The sequence below is a fragment of the Palaemon carinicauda genome, chromosome 41 (assembly GCF_036898095.1).
Source record: "Palaemon carinicauda isolate YSFRI2023 chromosome 41, ASM3689809v2, whole genome shotgun sequence".
NCBI classification, from domain to species: Eukaryota; Metazoa; Arthropoda; class Malacostraca; order Decapoda; family Palaemonidae; genus Palaemon; species Palaemon carinicauda.
The window spans coordinates 54,114,679-54,132,178 of NC_090765.1; the positions used below are offsets into that span (position 1 = coordinate 54,114,679).

Sequence of the window (17,500 nt, forward strand, 5' to 3'; positions counted from 1 at the left end):
GGAAGGTTCCTTTTTGGTAGCTTCCTTGGGTATAAGACTACTAAGATATTCCCAGAGAATTTAACCACAGGTTATCACAGAATTCTAACTTCTGGAGCGAGTATCTCAAAGGTTTCCCTTTAAGACATCGTAATACAACAGGGGACGCGCATGTCTGAACGCGCCACATAGCTATCTTCACCCCGAACAGAGTTAATGCTTCGGTGTGTAAGGACTGAGAATAGCTGGGAGCCGTTCCACAGCTAATCTCACTCGTGGCTACTACTGATACTCGAGACGTAAACAAACGGACGCCATTGCTCTAATGACGTCACGCCCGTCTTTATCCTTTGTTTAGTAGCTGCCCTACTTAGACGGATTTTCCCTGTGTTAACTTTATCGTTTTGCATCTTCGCTATGTCGTTACCTTCAGCCTCGCCTTCTTCTGGAAAGTTGAGTACAAGGTTCCAGTATTGTTTAATTAAGCTCTGGCCGTAAAGTAAATATTACTTTTCGAGATAATTGCTGTTTTGTGGCAGAGCTGTGCCTCTACCGGACCCGCCATTTTATGGCGTCGTTGTTGTTATGCATGTCTTATTTAGTTAGCCACAACAACGTTTCCGGCCTTATATACTAATCGATTACATTAGTTTATTTAGTCTTCATAGCTAGGAACTTTTATATCGTGTTTAGACGCTTTTTATCGGTCATCGATTGACCTCATACCAGTCGGCTACTATAGCCCCCAGGCCAGGAGCCTACATACAAGTGTTCATGCATGATTTATTAGTGATCCTAGACTAAGTTATGAAGATAGTGGCATTATTTTACAATACTTTTGACAGTGATGCAAATGTTTTCGCCTTCAGGGACCATATAGGGGATAGGCTAGTCAGTGACTCTTTCTAGCCTAACCTAATGATAGGACCCCTATATGCTTCCTTCATCCCCTGCCTTGGCATTCCCTCTATTTAGCCTTGATTCCTTTTCTGAGTAAAGGGATTAATTGTCTAATAGAGTATATATCGCCTCTCTGTCCTCCCTAAAGGAATGAACCCCCTTTAGGGTTGCGTCCGAGAGTGAGGTTAGGCTAGCCCTACCTCTATGGCTAGGATAGTCTATGACTTTCCTGCGACAGCGATATGTCTTCTTCCTTTCCTAGTTCAGGACTCTTAGCCCTGCTCTAGGTTAGGTTAGGAAGGTTTCTCTGTTCCATGCTGAAACTGTACTCTTGCACCGTTTTAGCTGATCTGCCTGATCTTAGGTTAGGGAGTGTCCTCCCTTTCCTTAGTGGCCGCTCTGGTACAGAAACCCTTCCTGGGAAGACTTCTCTCTTCTCCCTCCCCACCTATCTCTTGTATAGCCTAGCCTATGCTTAGGTTAGTTTATACCCATCTGTCCCCTGTCCTACAACTCCTCCTTAGGGTGGAATAGTAGGGCTACCCGAGCTTCCTTGTGCAGTCCGCTCTGGTACATATACCTTCATAGTGTCCTATAAGGTTAGTTACTAGTATAGCTCTGCATATGGGAGTCTCCCCCCCCCCCTTCGGGTGTTCCCTAGCCCTCCCTTGGGCTACCTTGCTCCCGGTCCCTAGTGACCCCTGCTCATGGATGTTAGAGCCTGCCTCTATCATGGGTACACCCTCTCAGGGAGGGGGAGGGATGTCTGGAGTCCTGATGGTACTTCCTACATCCCTTCCCCCCTCCCCCCTGTCTCTCTCCCTATCCGGGTGCCGGTCTCTTGCCGCCTCTACTGTCGGCAATACCTGCCTCCTACTTGGTGACTCTTCCTAACCTTGCCGCCAGCCCCCCGTGTACCGAGGGACTGCCGGCTGCCGCCGGCTACTACCGGCGGCTCTCCTCCTCCTAGCTTGTCGTCCGCTTGCCGGTCGGCCGCCGGAGTGCCGGCATATACTGCCGGCAACCCGGTACAGCTTTAACCATCCTTATCCCAGTCACCAATCCGGCATCCTCCGACTGCCGGAGCTGCCGCTCCCTGCCGGCGTGCCGGCGGCCGCCATCCTGGTATTTGACTGACTTTGAACATTGTCTGTCCTATTGCCAGAATCTATGCTGGAGCGAGCTCCGGCATGCCGGCGGCTTGCCGGATGCCCCGGAGGCGTCAAGAATACTTGCACCCCCTTCCTGTAGCTATCATAGGACAATGATAGCCCTATATCGCAAACAGATAGGCTTTTTCTGCTATTAAGATCAGTACCTAGTACTGCTCTATTAGTGATAATGCTGTCTCTTTGCATTCTTCTAATTCCAGCATGCTATGTGCATCTTAGCACGGCTGGTTGCCAGAAGCAGTTACCTTTTAAAAGAAGCCTTCTGGCCCTTAACTGGGAACCGAATGAATTCGGTCCCAATCTTGCCCTTGGATTTTTCCATGGAATTCCAAATACTTGGAGCTCTAAGGAATTATATCCGGTGCCCTCGGTCACTCGGATTATCCAGGGACCAAGCTTATGGTAACCAGCCGGGCGAGATGCATGGAGCATGTTCTCCTTTACTATTTTCATTCTCTATGCATCACACCTTCATTAAGTTAAAATTAATAATTAATATTAACTTAGTTTAAGAGCCATTCTTAAGACTCCCCAATACTCATTTTCTCTTTCTTCCACAGGAGGAGCAGATGAAGTGTGATTTCGCCTTCTGCGCTGTGAAACGCCCGCAGTTTTACGGGCATACGGCTTGCAGGACTCACGCCCCTTGTGCAGACAAGAAAGGGGATTTGAAGTTTTGGAATCCACTGGACTGTACGGTCTGTCAGGCTCACCTAGTTGAGGCCTTCCATAATCCTCCCTCAGCGGAGATTAGAGACATTTCTCGTGAAAAGCTGCGCAAGTGGGTGCGTGGCTTCCAGAAAAATGCTACCGGACCGTACCTGGCCACCGAAGAACTGAGGTCACTATTGTTCCCTAAGGCCTCCCCTGACTCAGTGGTACCCAAAGACGTGATCCCCACTGTCCAAATTACGGTGGAACCTGATGTAGTCATGGCTCAGTCCATGCACGAGTGTCGTTTGGATTCCGAAGATGACGAACAGATTTCGGATGTCTCGGAAGACACGGAGAAAACGCTTATGGCTCAAGGAGCCGAAGATGACGAAGACAAGGTGGAATACACCGAGTCGGAGCAAGAGGTCGCTCCCCGTCCATCCCCCCTCCTACTCCTACACCGACGGAAATGTCTATTCCGTCTACCTCCTCGACTCCGGATCCTTCTTCTTCCACTCAAGAATTGATCCAACTGATTAGAGCCGTCATGGACGACAGGCTGAAGGAGAACCAGGAGTCCATCAGGTCGATGATAGGATCCAGAGAGCCGAAGAAGATTTCGGTCAAGGATCTCCCCGCTTGCTCTCATGCCAACCCGTGGAGGTATGCAGAGCATATGGTTATTGCGACCGGCAGGATCTTTGTCAGTGATAAGATCGGCACGGTCCCTTTGGAAGATGTGGAGTTCTTCCCAAACTTTGAGGCCTACCCGGACTGTTACGTCCGGCTTCGTTCCGAACCTGCCTCGAAGGAAGAGACCGAACCTAAGGAAGAGATAGTGTTCGATCTCGCAAAAGCCCAGGCTATGCTAGCCTCCGCATTCAAGAGTAGAGGCTTTACCTGCTCTAAGCTTCCGGCATTGAGCAAGAAGCACCCTACTTACGTTGCACCTGAAACTGCGGTTCTTCCATTCTTGGAAAAGGCCTTAGCTGCATGCCTTAAAGCGGCGGACGAAGGGAAACCCTGCCCTGCATTGGAGGAGTGCAGACCCTTCTCCATCGTGACCCCCCCTGACGCTCGACACTGGAAAGATGTTCAACATACTTTCGTCGTGGGAAGGCTCGATCCTGACGTCGCCGGACGTCAGTTTAATGAAGACCTCCCTAAGCTCAACGATCACCTCCTTCGTCGGGAACAAGACACGAAGGAGAGGCTTGCGGCATCTCTTTCTCATCAAGTCCAACTTGAAGTTATGGCCTGTGACACTAGAGTACCAGACCACTACATGGTACTCTCCAAATCCCACTTACTGACTGTAATGAAGGACTTGTACCACTTCATAAAGGCTCGAAGAGCCTGTCGTGAATTCGTGTTCGCCGGTGCCACCGTGAAACACGAACCCCGGAGGCTGATTTCCTCCAACATCTGGGGAAAACACCTCTTTCCTTCTGACCTTGTGAAGGAAATCACTGACAGAGCCGCCACGGAGAATAGGAACCTTCTCCACAAGTGGGGCATGTCCAGGAAAAGGAAACCCTCTCAGGACGACGGACCTCAGCCTAAGAGGAAACCCCAAAAGCCAAAACCCCAGCAACGTCAGCAAAGACGTCAGTTTCCGGGACCCGCTACCTCCCAAGTGGTTGCCCAACCACAACAGACCTTTCAATTGGTCCCCCAACCGGTGTTGTCACAGTCACCGGTCTTCACCCCTGCCTTTGAGCAACAATCAACTACCTTTCGTGCCAAAGGTAGAGGCTCATTCAGGGGTGCAAGCAAAGACGCATCTCGCCGTCCCTCCAGAGGTAGAGGAGGAAAGGGAGCTAGCGGCCGAGGCAGCAAGTCCTCGGGACACCAGAAGCAATGAAGTGCTTCCGGTGGGAGGAAGACTCCGCCAATTCCAGGATCGTTGGACCTTCGATCCCTGGGCACACAGCATCGTCAAGAAGGGTCTAGGCTGGAGTTGGACTCAACCACCCCCAATCTTCCAGCAATTCTTCCAACAATCAACCCCCCTTCTGGAAGAATATGTTCTAGACCTCTTGAACAAGAAGGTGATAAGGAAGGTAAAGTCCACCAGGTTCCAAGGGAGACTGTTTTGTGTTCCCAAGAAGGACTCAGACAAACTCAGAGTCATTCTGGACTTATCCCCCCTCAACAAGTTCATAGCGAACAACAAATTCAAGATGCTGACGCTTCAACAAATAAGGACCCTTCTGCCTCAAGGTTCCTATACGGTCTCTATAGACCTGGCGGATGCCTACTGGCACGTTCCAATGAACCATCACGCTTCCTCCTACCTAGGATTTCGACTCCAAAGGAAAAGCTACGCCTTCCGGGCCATGCCCTTCGGCCTCAACGTGGCCCCTCGGATCTTCACAAAACTGGCGGATGCCATAGTACAACAACTACGCCTAAGAAACGTCCAGGTGATGGCCTACCTCGACGACTGGCTAGTCTGGGCTCCATCGCCCGAAGAGTGTGCAAAGTCTTGCAACGAAGTTACCCAGTACCTAGAACACCTGGGATTCAAGATCAACGAGAAAAAATCTCGCCTCTCTCCAGCTCAGAAGTTTCAGTGGTTGGGAATCCACTGGAATCTTCAGTCACACCGCCTTTCCATCCCCCAGAAGAAAAGGAAGGAAATAGCAGGGTCTGTCAAGCGACTACTGAAATCCAAACGCATTTCAAGACGACAGCAGGAACGAGTTCTAGGCTCTCTACAATTCGCCTCAGTGACAAACCCAGTGCTTCGTGCACAGCTAAAGGATGCCGCGGGAGTCTGGAGACGCTCGGCATCCATCGCTCGAAGAGACCTTAAGAGACGGCTTCCAAACAGACTGCGACGCCTCCTAAAGCCGTGGTCGGAAGAAAAGGCCCTGAAAAGGTCCATTCCTCTCCAACACCCTCCTCCATCACTCAACATCCACACGAATGCCTCACTGGAAGGTTGGGGAGGTCACTCCCACCAGAAACAGGTTCAAGGTACCTGGTCTCCACTATTCAAGACGTTCCACATAAACATCTTGGAGGCCATGGCGGTCCTTCTAACACTGAAGAAGTTATCCCCGCCGCCCTCGATCCACATCCGTCTAACCCTAGACAACTCGGTGGTAGTTCGTTGTCTCAATCGCCAAGGCTCAAGATCGCCCCAGATAAATCAGGTGCTTCTCCCAATCTTCCGTCTGGCAGAGAAGAAGAAGTGGCACCTGTCTGCAGTTCACCTACAAGGATTCCGCAACGTGACAGCGGATGCTCTATCTCGGACAAACCCGATAGAGTCGGAATGGTCTCTAGACGCAAGATCGTTCTCCTTCATCTCTCACCAAGTCCCAGAACTTCAGATAGATCTCTTTGCAACGAGCGACAACAATCAACTTCCTCTGTACGTAGCCCCGTACGAGGACCCCAAAGCAGAAGCAGTGGATGCCATGTCACTGGACTGGAACAGATGGTCCAAGATCTACCTGTTCCCTCCCACCAACCTTCTGTTGAAAGTCCTCTCCAAACTGAGAACCTTCAAAGGGTCAGCGGCCCTAGTGGCTCCCAAGTGGCCCCGGAGCAACTGGTACCCCCTGGTCCTGGAGCTGCAGCCCAAGCTGATCCCTCTCCCGGGCCCAGTTCTCTCTCAACAAGTACAGAAGTCGACTGTCTTCGCTTCATCATCGAAAATCAAGGACCTTCATCTCATGATTTTCTCTCCCTTGCCACAAAGAAGAGGTTTGGGATCTCGAAGAAAAGTCTAGACTTCCTAGAGGAATACAAGACCGAATCCACGAGACGGCAATATGAATCTTCCTGGAGGAAATGGGTCTCCTTTGTCAAGACAAAAAATCCTAAAGAAATCACGATTGATTTCTGCATGTCCTTCTTTATTCACCTTCATGGACAAGGATTAGCAGCCAATACGATTTCAACCTGCAAATCGGCCTTGACTAGACCAATTCTATATGCTTTCCAAATTGACCTGTCCAACGACATCTTCAACAAATTGCCAAAAGCATGTGCTCGCCTACGTCCAGCACCCCCACCGAAACCGATCTCCTGGTCACTAGACAAGGTACTCCATTTCGCCTCCAACTTGGACAACGATTCATGCCCCCTCAAGGATCTGACTCAGAAAGTTATATTTTTATTTGCTCTCGCTTTGGGAGCTCGAGTCAGCGAAATAGTGGCATTATCAAGAGAAGAAGGACACATCCTGTTTACCGATTCAGGAGAAGTGACCCTCTCCCCTGATCCGACGTTTCTCGCTAAAAATGAATTACCCACCAAAAGATGGGGCCCTTGGAGAATATGCCCCCTGAAGGAGGATGTCTCTCTATGTCCAGTAGAGAGCCTCAAGGTCTATCTTCACAGAACTTCGAACTTTGGTGGAGGCCAACTCTTCAAAGGAGAAACATCGGGCAGCGACCTGTCACTGAAACAATTAAGAGCGAAAATCACCTACTTCATTCGCAGAGCGGATCCGAACAGTACACCCGCTGGTCATGATCCTAGAAAAGTGGCATCTTCTCTGAATTTCTTTCAGAGCATGGACTTTGAAAGCCTTAAAAACTTTACGGGCTGGAAGTCCTCGCGAGTTTTCTTTAAACACTATGCGAAACAAGTGCACGAAGTCAAACATTTTGTGGTAGCCGCAGGTAGTGTTATGAAACCTGCACCTAACTCTGCGTAGAACAGTGAGTTACTTGGGACTCTAACTCTTCGGGTGCCTATGTTGACCCTCGAGCGATTCATAGTGATGTCGAAAAACACTTAGTGCTTTTATAACTGTTCTTATCCCAGGTGAAATGTCATAGTGTCACACAAGTGCCGCATGCCTTGAGCATGATGTGTTTTAATTAAAGACTTGCGTTCCTCGAGAACGAGTACCTACTAATATCCTGAAATTCCTTTTCAGATTCAAGAGCAAGCCTTTATTTCTATGTACATTATTATTACTGTAAATGAACTTTACTTTTTGCTGTAAATTATTTAATTTCTGCATTTGTGAAATAAAATTTCTATTTTATTACTTGTGCGTCTTTATCAGCTCCTACTTACTATGAAATACATACCTGTCATAGTTTTATTTATTCCTCCTTTCTTATGGTTATGAAGAATTTAAGATGCCTAATCCTAAATTATATTCACCCTGACTAAGTAAGGTTCCTACACGAATACTTACTTCTGATACCCAAGAGATGAACTCTATACACAGTGTCCAACCACCACTGGTCTAATTTCAGAATGTTCCTATACAAATACCAAACATTCAGCTTCATCTCTAAGTTCTTCAAGTTCTTCTCTCAGGATGAATAGCCCTTCAATACCACTTTGACGTCGGCATAGCCCATGGGAACTTCACTGCCAAGGGGGGCAGGATACTTCGTCCCTATGGTTCTTTATCTAAGATTACTTTGCTGTTTTGTCAATGCCTAGGCACTTAATACTAGGGGAAAATCTACCACGATACATTGATTTCTCTGGTACTCTTCCATCAGGACGCCATGGCTTGAGCCCAAAAAACGGATTTTGAGCGAAGCGAAAAATCTATTTTTGGGTGAGATAGCCATGGCGTCCTGATGGACCCTCCCTACTACTTCGTCCAGTTTTGTTCCCACCCTGTGCTACTGTATCATGGTGATGGGCAGCAACTGGCTTCAGGATGAAGACGGGCGTGACGTCATTAGAGCAATGGCGTCCGTTTGTTTACGTCTCGAGTATCAGTAGTAGCCACGAGTGAGATTAGCTGTGGAACGGCTCCCAGCTATTCTCAGTCCTTACACACCGAAGCATTAACTCTGTTCGGGGTGAAGATAGCTATGTGGCGCGTTCAGACATGCGCGTCCCCTGTTGTATTACGATGTCTTAAAGGGAAACCTTTGAGATACTCGCTCCAGAAGTTAGAATTCTGTGATAACCTGTGGTTAAATTCTCTGGGAATATCTTAGTAGTCTTATACCCAAGGAAGCTACCAAAAAGGAACCTTCCATCAGGACGCCATGGCTATCTCACCTAAAAATAGATTTTTCGCTTCGCTCAAAATCCGTTATATATATATATATATATATATATATATATATATATATATATATATATATATATATATATATATATATACATATATATATATAGTATATATATATATATATATATATATATATATATATATATATACATATATATATATATATATATAGTATATATATATATATATATATATATATATATATATATATATATATATATATAAACATTTAGGGTACATTTTAAAAAATAATAATGAAAAAGAAAGTGTGTAGTCTCATTAAAAATAAATACAGTAATATATAAACTAAATAAGATATATAACCATAAAAGGTGAAAGTGTAGGCTTAACATAGGTCAGCAATTACCGTAATTAAAAATAAGCAAGGCTGTGAAATACTTCGTTAATGGAGATATATAAAAAAATATGGGTGCTACTATAGCGTGACTCCTACCCTCATTTTCTGTTCCCACCTCATTATGGGGATTCAAATCTACTATAGGGTGATTCCTACCAAGCAAACAACCAAATAATGTAATATTCCCCCTTCCAAGGTGTTATTACAAGAATAACACCTCAATTAAGCGTTACCAAACCAAATAAACAAGCAAAAAGTGTAAACAAAACAGCCATTTTACCTAACCTAACCTAAAGTGCATTTTGTAGATTTTCAGCATTTTTTATAGAATAGAATAGATTAGAATAGGGTCAAGAAGTATGTCTTATCCATCCTCCTTTGGTAGGAATCATCTCATACTCGAAAAATAGGGTAGGAATCACACTCTAGTAGAATCCTGGTGGTAGGAATCACACTTTAGTAGCACTAAAATATGTTTATTAATTGTGCCATATACTGCCTTAACACTGTGAATATTTATAAAAATATATACATAATGAAGGCGTAGGAGGACATGGTGATGATGATGACGATGTTTATATTGGTGGATATTTTTCATAACTTGGCGTTTGAATGGTTTAATAAGAATACTTAGCAGACTATTGACTTGTTTAACATTTACAGTATATTGTTGAATTAATTATGATCTTATGGCCTAGCATATGCTAAAGTGTATGATTATATACCCTAATTTCTGACAAAGTAAATTCACTCACTAAATGGTTTGTAACCGTTATAAAATTAGTAACTACTGTACTGTAATAGCATACCCATACATACAAGTAGTTTTATATTACTATACTGTATTAAATCAGTTTGAAGTTATCCTAAACTATGATTGTTGGTGTGTATCCTACCTAAATTTAGCAAATCCAGTTTATCAGCTGACTCAGGAGGTTCCCCTCCCCCTTTTAGATTCAGATGAGTGGCATTGAAAACCTTTGTGTAAAAATGAAGGCTGAGGGGATGAAAAATGAGTGTACCTTCGAATGGTAGTAGAAGAAAAGCAAAGAACTTATCCTTTTCTGTCTCATGAAGACTGTGGGTATTTGTGAAAGAGGGCAAATATGCTGCTCAGAGATTGTGATGGTAAAATTGAGAATAACTAGGGAAAATTTAAATGGAAAATATGGTTAGAAGAGTAGCTAAATGGGTATCTGATTACGGTACTGAAGTACTTGGCAGTGGTAAACCAAAACACAATGCAGTTTACGTAAGAGACGAGACTAAAAATATTGTAAAAAATTCAAGTACGTTGAAAAAAGTTTGATTAAAAAGAAAATAGAATAGCATATTAGCATAAACTACTTGAAGAGTAAGTAAGAAATATATACTAGTGTTCAAGATACAGGACGTCCTAGGGTTACAACTGTATCGTCTTGCAACTTTTCGTGGATAACACACACCTCCCATAAACTATTGTACAGTACTATATTGATAAAATATGTTTTGACCTCCGATGGTTGCAGCATTGATATGAATGGCTGGATTAATTTGAGCAAGTGTGGCTGACCAAAATCTCTGTTTGGTGGCATAAGAAAAACAGAGTAATGCAGTGCATGAGCAAACTGCTGCACCTCTCTATTTTGTTGTTGCCTTTGTGCCTATGCATACGCCATTCAGGGATTTCCTTTCTTCTGTGTTTTTCTGATTACTTTTCAAAATAAAGAAAAGCTAAACCAAGACAATGATGGCAACACATCAAAGAAAATGAAAGCCATCGCCATGGAAGTCTAGGTAGAAGGAGAAACACCGATGGACATCGGTCGTATACTCAAACTTAACCGTTCGACTGTCACTATGATTATCAAGGATAAAGATCGTATCTTTGATCACATGAAGGGATCTGCTCCTATGAAATTGAAAGAGATTACAAAGTAGCATAGTGGTCTCATTATCAAGACTTAATTTCTCTTTGGTTAAATGAACAATCTATGGTATATCCAGGTGAGCCTTATGGTTATTCAGACTACAGCAAACTGATTTTTTGACATATTGAAAAAGGAAAAGGGGAAGGTTGTGAAGTTGAAGATTTTATGGCCTGTACAAGTTGGTTCATATGGTTCAAGGAATGTGAAAATTATTATTAAAGTTCATGGTTGCAGATGTTTTACAAGCAGATCTTGGAGGAGAAAAATAGTAAATTTCCAGAATAGGCTGAGAGCATCTTCAAGACGGTAGAGATTTCTCTAACAGACCCTGTACTACATTTCAGCTGCTGCTTTACCTCTTACAGCTATTTCAGTCATTTCTAACTAACCTTTCCCAGTATCTCCCACACCTTCCACAGGTTCTCAAGGCTCACCCACCCCAGTATCTCCAAAACTATCTGCAGGGTTTCCTGTCTGTCCGACTTCTTAATTCCATTAAACTTGCATCTTCACCCCTTGCAATTATCCTCTTAGTGTGTAAGTCAACCACAGGAGTAAAGGTAAGGAGTTGCATATTTTTAACTGCTTTGTATCATTCAACTGTATATTTATGTCCTTCATGTTGTTCTAGTCCTGGTTATGTGCCCATATCATGAAGTGTTTTTATATTCTAGATTATGACTATTATTGTGTACTGCATTAGCAAAGAGGGGTGACTTCACTGTTTCTTCCAGTACTGTATGTCGGTGGACCAACTAAGTCATTATTAGAATTGCACCACAGTCTATGGATGGATCTCCCTTCTAGACCAAAAACCTTATGTACTGAAGAAGGTGGAGTTAATATGGAGCTGCAAAATTCAAGGCTGGGAATCTAAACTACCAGAAAAAATTTGAAGGAACAGGAATGTGGGGAAATACAGTATAAAAACAGTGTACTGTGACATAATGAAATTAGAGGTTTAATGTTAGAAAAAAAAACCATTAGAATGTATTATGGCACAACGAAAGGAGAGATTTAATGACGGAAGAAAAAGTATAGTTGGAAATATTGTTATATGACATAAAAATTATATACAGGTATATAGAAGGGGCAATAAGGTAATCAGTCATGTACAGGTATTAAGCAGGGTCAATATGGTAATAATAGACATTTAAAGTAAAAAAAATTGGAATTCACAGAAGATTCAAAATCAAATCTCAGCAAATGCTTATGGGAGAAAATTAAGATGTATAATAGTGAAAATAATGACATAAAAAGTTTACAAACAAATAAATTCCAGTATAAAAGCTACAAAAGAAGATTCTGCATTTATACAATGAAGTCCTGTGTCAGTGGAGTGAGTGTCATAAGAAGTGTTGATTGCCAAAGGATGGGCAGGAGAAAGATAGGTAGATCAGAATGAGGTTAGAGAGGAAGATATAAGAAATAAAACCGAGTGTGTCTGTGGTATAGAAAGTAGAGATCTGAGGAATGAAGTTAAAGATGTTGAAAAAGGAAAGGGTTGAGAGATAATGGAATTAAAAGCGAGTTGCTGGGAAATAGAGATGACTGTATTAATAATGAGAGTAAGTATATGAGAGGGAAAGGGGCAAATGAAATGGGCATGAAGAATAATTCATTTGTGTAAGGGTAAAGGTTGTATAGTCAATGGTAAATATTGTAGGGACATAGAACTCAGTACACCTGGGAGGGTATATGATATGGATTTGTTTTCGAGGAGCCAGTGTTTGTCATGAGACAGTTGTGTGATAAATTTACCAATAAAGAAAAAATGTCATGTTACACACATGAATACAGAAGATGCTTACTTCAGGAATGATTTGAGAAAAATATGTCGAAAAAGTTGAAGATGTAAGGAGTAAATGACAATTGGTTAATAAATAATACTTATTTACAATATGTAGGTAGAAGATTTATTGTACAAGAAAACCCATACAAGGTTTTTGCTGGTCTTCATAACAGGTCAGATTTTTATGGATGGAGAAGGGATGAAAATAGTTACAATAAGGAAAGGCGAAGAAGCACAAAACGTTGGGATACAAAAAATAGCTGGAGATGAAATGCATAATGGATGATGTTTCTAATTGATGAGCGTAAGCTGGTAAAAAAAAAGAGTAGCTGGAGACACATGCTAATGAGTTTGAAAGTACTGTATTAGAACGACAAGCTAATGGGATATATTTAGTATGAGCCTACTTCCTTACCCCTGATTGGGTGCAAACAAATCACCCCAAGAATGAAGTTTGATTTGAGAGCTAAAAAATGCAGTATTTAACTTGAAGGGTATTTTCTCCTGTCCCTACAAAAACAAGATCCTCCTTCAGGATCTAGCATACCAATATCCTTACTTTTAAAAGCAATGCTTAAGTTTTCTTTTGTCAACAGCTCAGTTACCTAATAACCAAAGGTGCCTTTATCTGTACAGTAACTCAAGTATGACATTTTTTAAAATTTCAAATTTAGCTGGCTCTTCCAAGTTTTTGTAAACAGCATAATCAGACATTCTTGTGTAACTTAAAAGGAAAATAACACCACATCAATATATTCTTCAGACAGTGAATGCAACAAAGTATAGACCCCTCTCAGCTAAACAACAAAAAGAGCTAGAGAAATATAACTAGATAATGTACTCACCCCCTTGTGAACGGAAGTCCATCGTACACGAAAACTTCATTTCCGAGGGATCTAGAGCAGTTGCTCCCTCCATAGATGAAATACCAGGAGGGGGTGGATAATGGCCTCCATAGCCACTGACATCTCCTCCCACACTGCTACTGCTTCCACTGCCGACACCAGCTGCTGGCCCTCCTGACATGCAAAAACAACTCTTTATCAGATCTAACCATTGAAACTGGCCAATTTTCTTTTTTGATGTCAAACTAAAATATAATGGGTACAACCAAACTATAAAATTAGATTACTTAACACGAGTTTAATACTATTGATATTTAAAAAATACAGTAATACAGAACTCTTTACATTTATAGCCTATTATTAATTTCACAATATAGGTATGTGAAATTATGGTATACTAATTTCATAGACTACTGTACAGTACAAGGAAAAATTTAAAATCTAAGTGAAATATTTAGCAAGTCAATCCTGAAATTCTCGTGTTCTGCCTTATGACATTTAAGTCTTGCAAACTATAGAAGGACAATCTGTAATTAACATACCTTAAGCTCACAAAAGGGTTCCTATAAAAACTAGTATGGCAACTACATCAAGAAATTAAAAGATCTTTATACTATGAACTAACAACAACCCTTAAATTCAAATAAATTGAGTCATATTGTAGTCCTATGGCCAAAATTCTAATTGTTTGATAATCAAATATTGGTTCCTGTATGAAAATAGGCAAGGTTATATATATTACAATTGCCCAGAAGGTACTCTTTAGCAGAATGTATGAGAAATAATTTTTCCATAAGTCTAGGATTAAAAAATTTACCTTTGTTTACGCTAACTATTCACATCTTCTCTATCTAATCTGATATATATATGCATTTTCAGTATAGAAAATCAAAGAACCACATAGTCAATTACAAATGACATGAAAAGAACGATCAGGCAACAAACAGAGATACTCTGACTGGGTTTAAGAACTTAAATCATAGGTTGTAACTTCTAAGTTGCTGTATTAAGAAACAAAAATGATTTTACACCAAGAGTATGCGACACCTGGCTATAAAGGTGAGAAATATGGAACTCTACCAGGTTAGGCAAGAACATAAAATAATTTCTCACATTTTGTAAATAATGAAAGGAACCTAACAAATAGTTTTATTTAATTTTAATGCACTATATCCAAGACAATATTGAATTTTGATAAAATGTATTATACACATCAAGCTTTGGGGGCGTGTCATAACTTTTGGTAGATCATATAAGATATTAGAGCACAGAAACGGGACAATTATTGCTGGCTGTATACTCTCTCTTCAAAGTAAACAAAACATATCAACTTCTCTACCTAACTACTTTAAAATGTGATGTATTTCACTCCTAAAAATGATAAGTCAAGTTTTTTTACAAAGATTTGAACTGCATAATGCCCAAGAAGAAAATTAAATTTCAGAATGTCTTGATTCTTATAAAATAGCCTGTTAGTGACTGGTGTTCTGCAAAGTTTGCGTGAGAAAAAGAAACATTATGTTGAGGATTATACAAGTTAATACTTCCGACTTAATATAGTACTCTCAGAATATAGATATAACACCAGAAGACATGGTTAATATCAATATAAGTAACTCTTTTCGGTAAATGCTGTTTCAGAGGAGGCAACTATCATACCCAATAATGAGTTCCAAAATCACAAGTGGAATTAGTTGGAAATGGGATTACTATAAAATATCGTGTCCTGGACAACTATATAATTTACATTGATTTTGTTTTGATTTTAGTCTTTAACAAAACCACATTTATAACTGGATTGAGGATTCTGAAGCCCCCTTCTAAGATACCACCTGGGTTAAAATTCTTATCTGTACTTCTGCTTTTTATTAAGAATTTATAAACACTACCTGACAACATTTTGTGTTACTCTCAACATTAAACTCTAGTTTTCCTACATGAAATCATTTAAAGCCACAAAAAATCTGGTTATTGTTAGTAAGTCTTTCAATATATAGACATATGAAGGTATTTTTACAATTTTAGATATTTTGCTTTACAATAGCTGGAATATTGTTCATCTGTATAGATGGTGGCAGTATTAGAGGACTTTTCATCTAGAGAGAAGGATACTTGAACTGATGAAATGCTTTTCCAAACAAAGCTAATTATGATTTAGATCAGAGCGGGGCAGTTTCCCGTTTGGCTATCCATCTTCCTGTGTCTCTAGAGTCTGTGCTACCCAATTCACACATCAGCATTAATCTCATTTTTTTTTGCCCTGACACCCCACATCTCTTGAGCAAAGGCCAATGGGATGGGCAACCTAATAGAACTGCCTCTCAAGGGATGGAGGGTTTTGGTCTATGAATAACCGAAGAGGGAAAGGAATTCTAAAGAATAAGAACAAGAGATTATATCAACACAGGTTTTAACATATCACCAAGTCCCGGACCTCCTGCTGCTTCCTCCGGTGCCTTAGATGACCGCGGAGGTAGCAGCAGTAAGAGATTCAGCGTTATGAAGCTTCATCTGTGGTGGATAACAGGGGAGGGTGGGCTGTGGCACCCTAGCAGTGCCAGCTGAACTCGGTTGAGTCCCTTGTCAGGTTGGGGGGAACGTAGAGAGGAGAGGTCCCCTTTTATTTTTGTTTCATTTGTTGATGTCGGCTACCCCCCAAAATTGGGGGAAGTGCCTTGGTATATGTATGTATGTACGAACAAGAGAGAAATTGCCATTGAACCATGTACCTAAGAGCTTTCATTTATTTACTACAAAACTGATACAGTATAAGTCTTCTGGGCAGCTTTGATATGATTATGCTTGAGGGATTGTAATATCATATATGTCTCCCATGTTCCTTTATCTTAATATTTCCAACTTTACATTTCTCACTTAATGTTTAAGCCCAATTTACTTTCTGTATTCAATATTTATCTATTCCTTTTATTTATATTCTAATATACTAATCTTCTTTATATATTTTTTTATCAACACAAGGATCTCCACTCTATGGATGCTTGCTAGGCAATTCAATGGATGTTTTTACTTCTTGGATAAACTTAAAATATCTGATGATCTAATTAGTGCAAATTCCTTTTTATTTCTGATTAACTAAATTGATGAAAATAAATTTGTTGGCATATAGTACCTTAATTAATCTATTCACTTATCCAAAGTAGAGTCATGTTAAAAATAGTGATCATCCAGTTCATAGTATTCATCTCAATTTGGAATATTTACTTTTTTTATAATTCATCATTTCTTCCAAGCAGTTAAAAACTTGTACACAAACTTTTTTAGTTAAATCCCATGGTGTACTGTGTACTAACATCAGTCTACATAATAAAGTTATAAGATTTAGTTCCATTTCCGTTAAATATCGAATTTAAAAAAATAATCAACCAGTTACATTACTAACCATGAGGAACGTTGTCATGGAAATATCTTATATCTCGACCAAACTTATGCTGCTTTTTTAAAGGAACGGGAGGCATTCGATGTGGATCTTCGGGAGGGTATCGATAACTACTGCCACTATAATCTCCACTATGGTTTCGGTTCCCGCTGTCTGCAAAAAGAAGAATACAAGAATAAGTGAAATGATCATGTAAAGACCACATAAAAAATTTAATTCAATCACACAAGGTTGCAGCCCAAAATGATTGCAAATGATGGGAGATGAGAATGAGAGAGAGATTACAATAGAGGAAGTGAGGAGAGCACTAGATGAAACGAGAGTAGGAAAAGCATCGGGTATGGATGGTGTGAAAGCTGAGATGTTGAAGGAAGGGGGTGTGACTGTACTTGAATGGTTGGTGAGATTGTTTAATGTGTGTTTTGTGTTGTCAATGGTACCAGTAGATTGGGTCTGTGCATGTATTGTACCACTATATAAGGG

General features: G+C 41.2%; 1 protein-coding gene across 5 annotated transcripts in view; it reads right to left on the minus strand.

Moving 5' to 3' along the window:
- Positions 1-17,500, minus strand: part of cnc (cap-n-collar) — a 603,426-nt gene that overhangs the window by 38,310 nt on the left and 547,616 nt on the right. For all 5 annotated transcript variants that reach the window (XM_068364732.1, XM_068364731.1, XM_068364730.1 and 2 more), the window contains 2 exons: positions 17,021-17,170; positions 13,621-13,794 (listed from right to left, as the gene is read on the minus strand). In XM_068364732.1, coding sequence (XP_068220833.1) covers positions 13,621-13,794; positions 17,021-17,170 — 324 coding nt within the window. The remainder of the gene's footprint in view (positions 1-13,620; positions 13,795-17,020; positions 17,171-17,500) is intronic.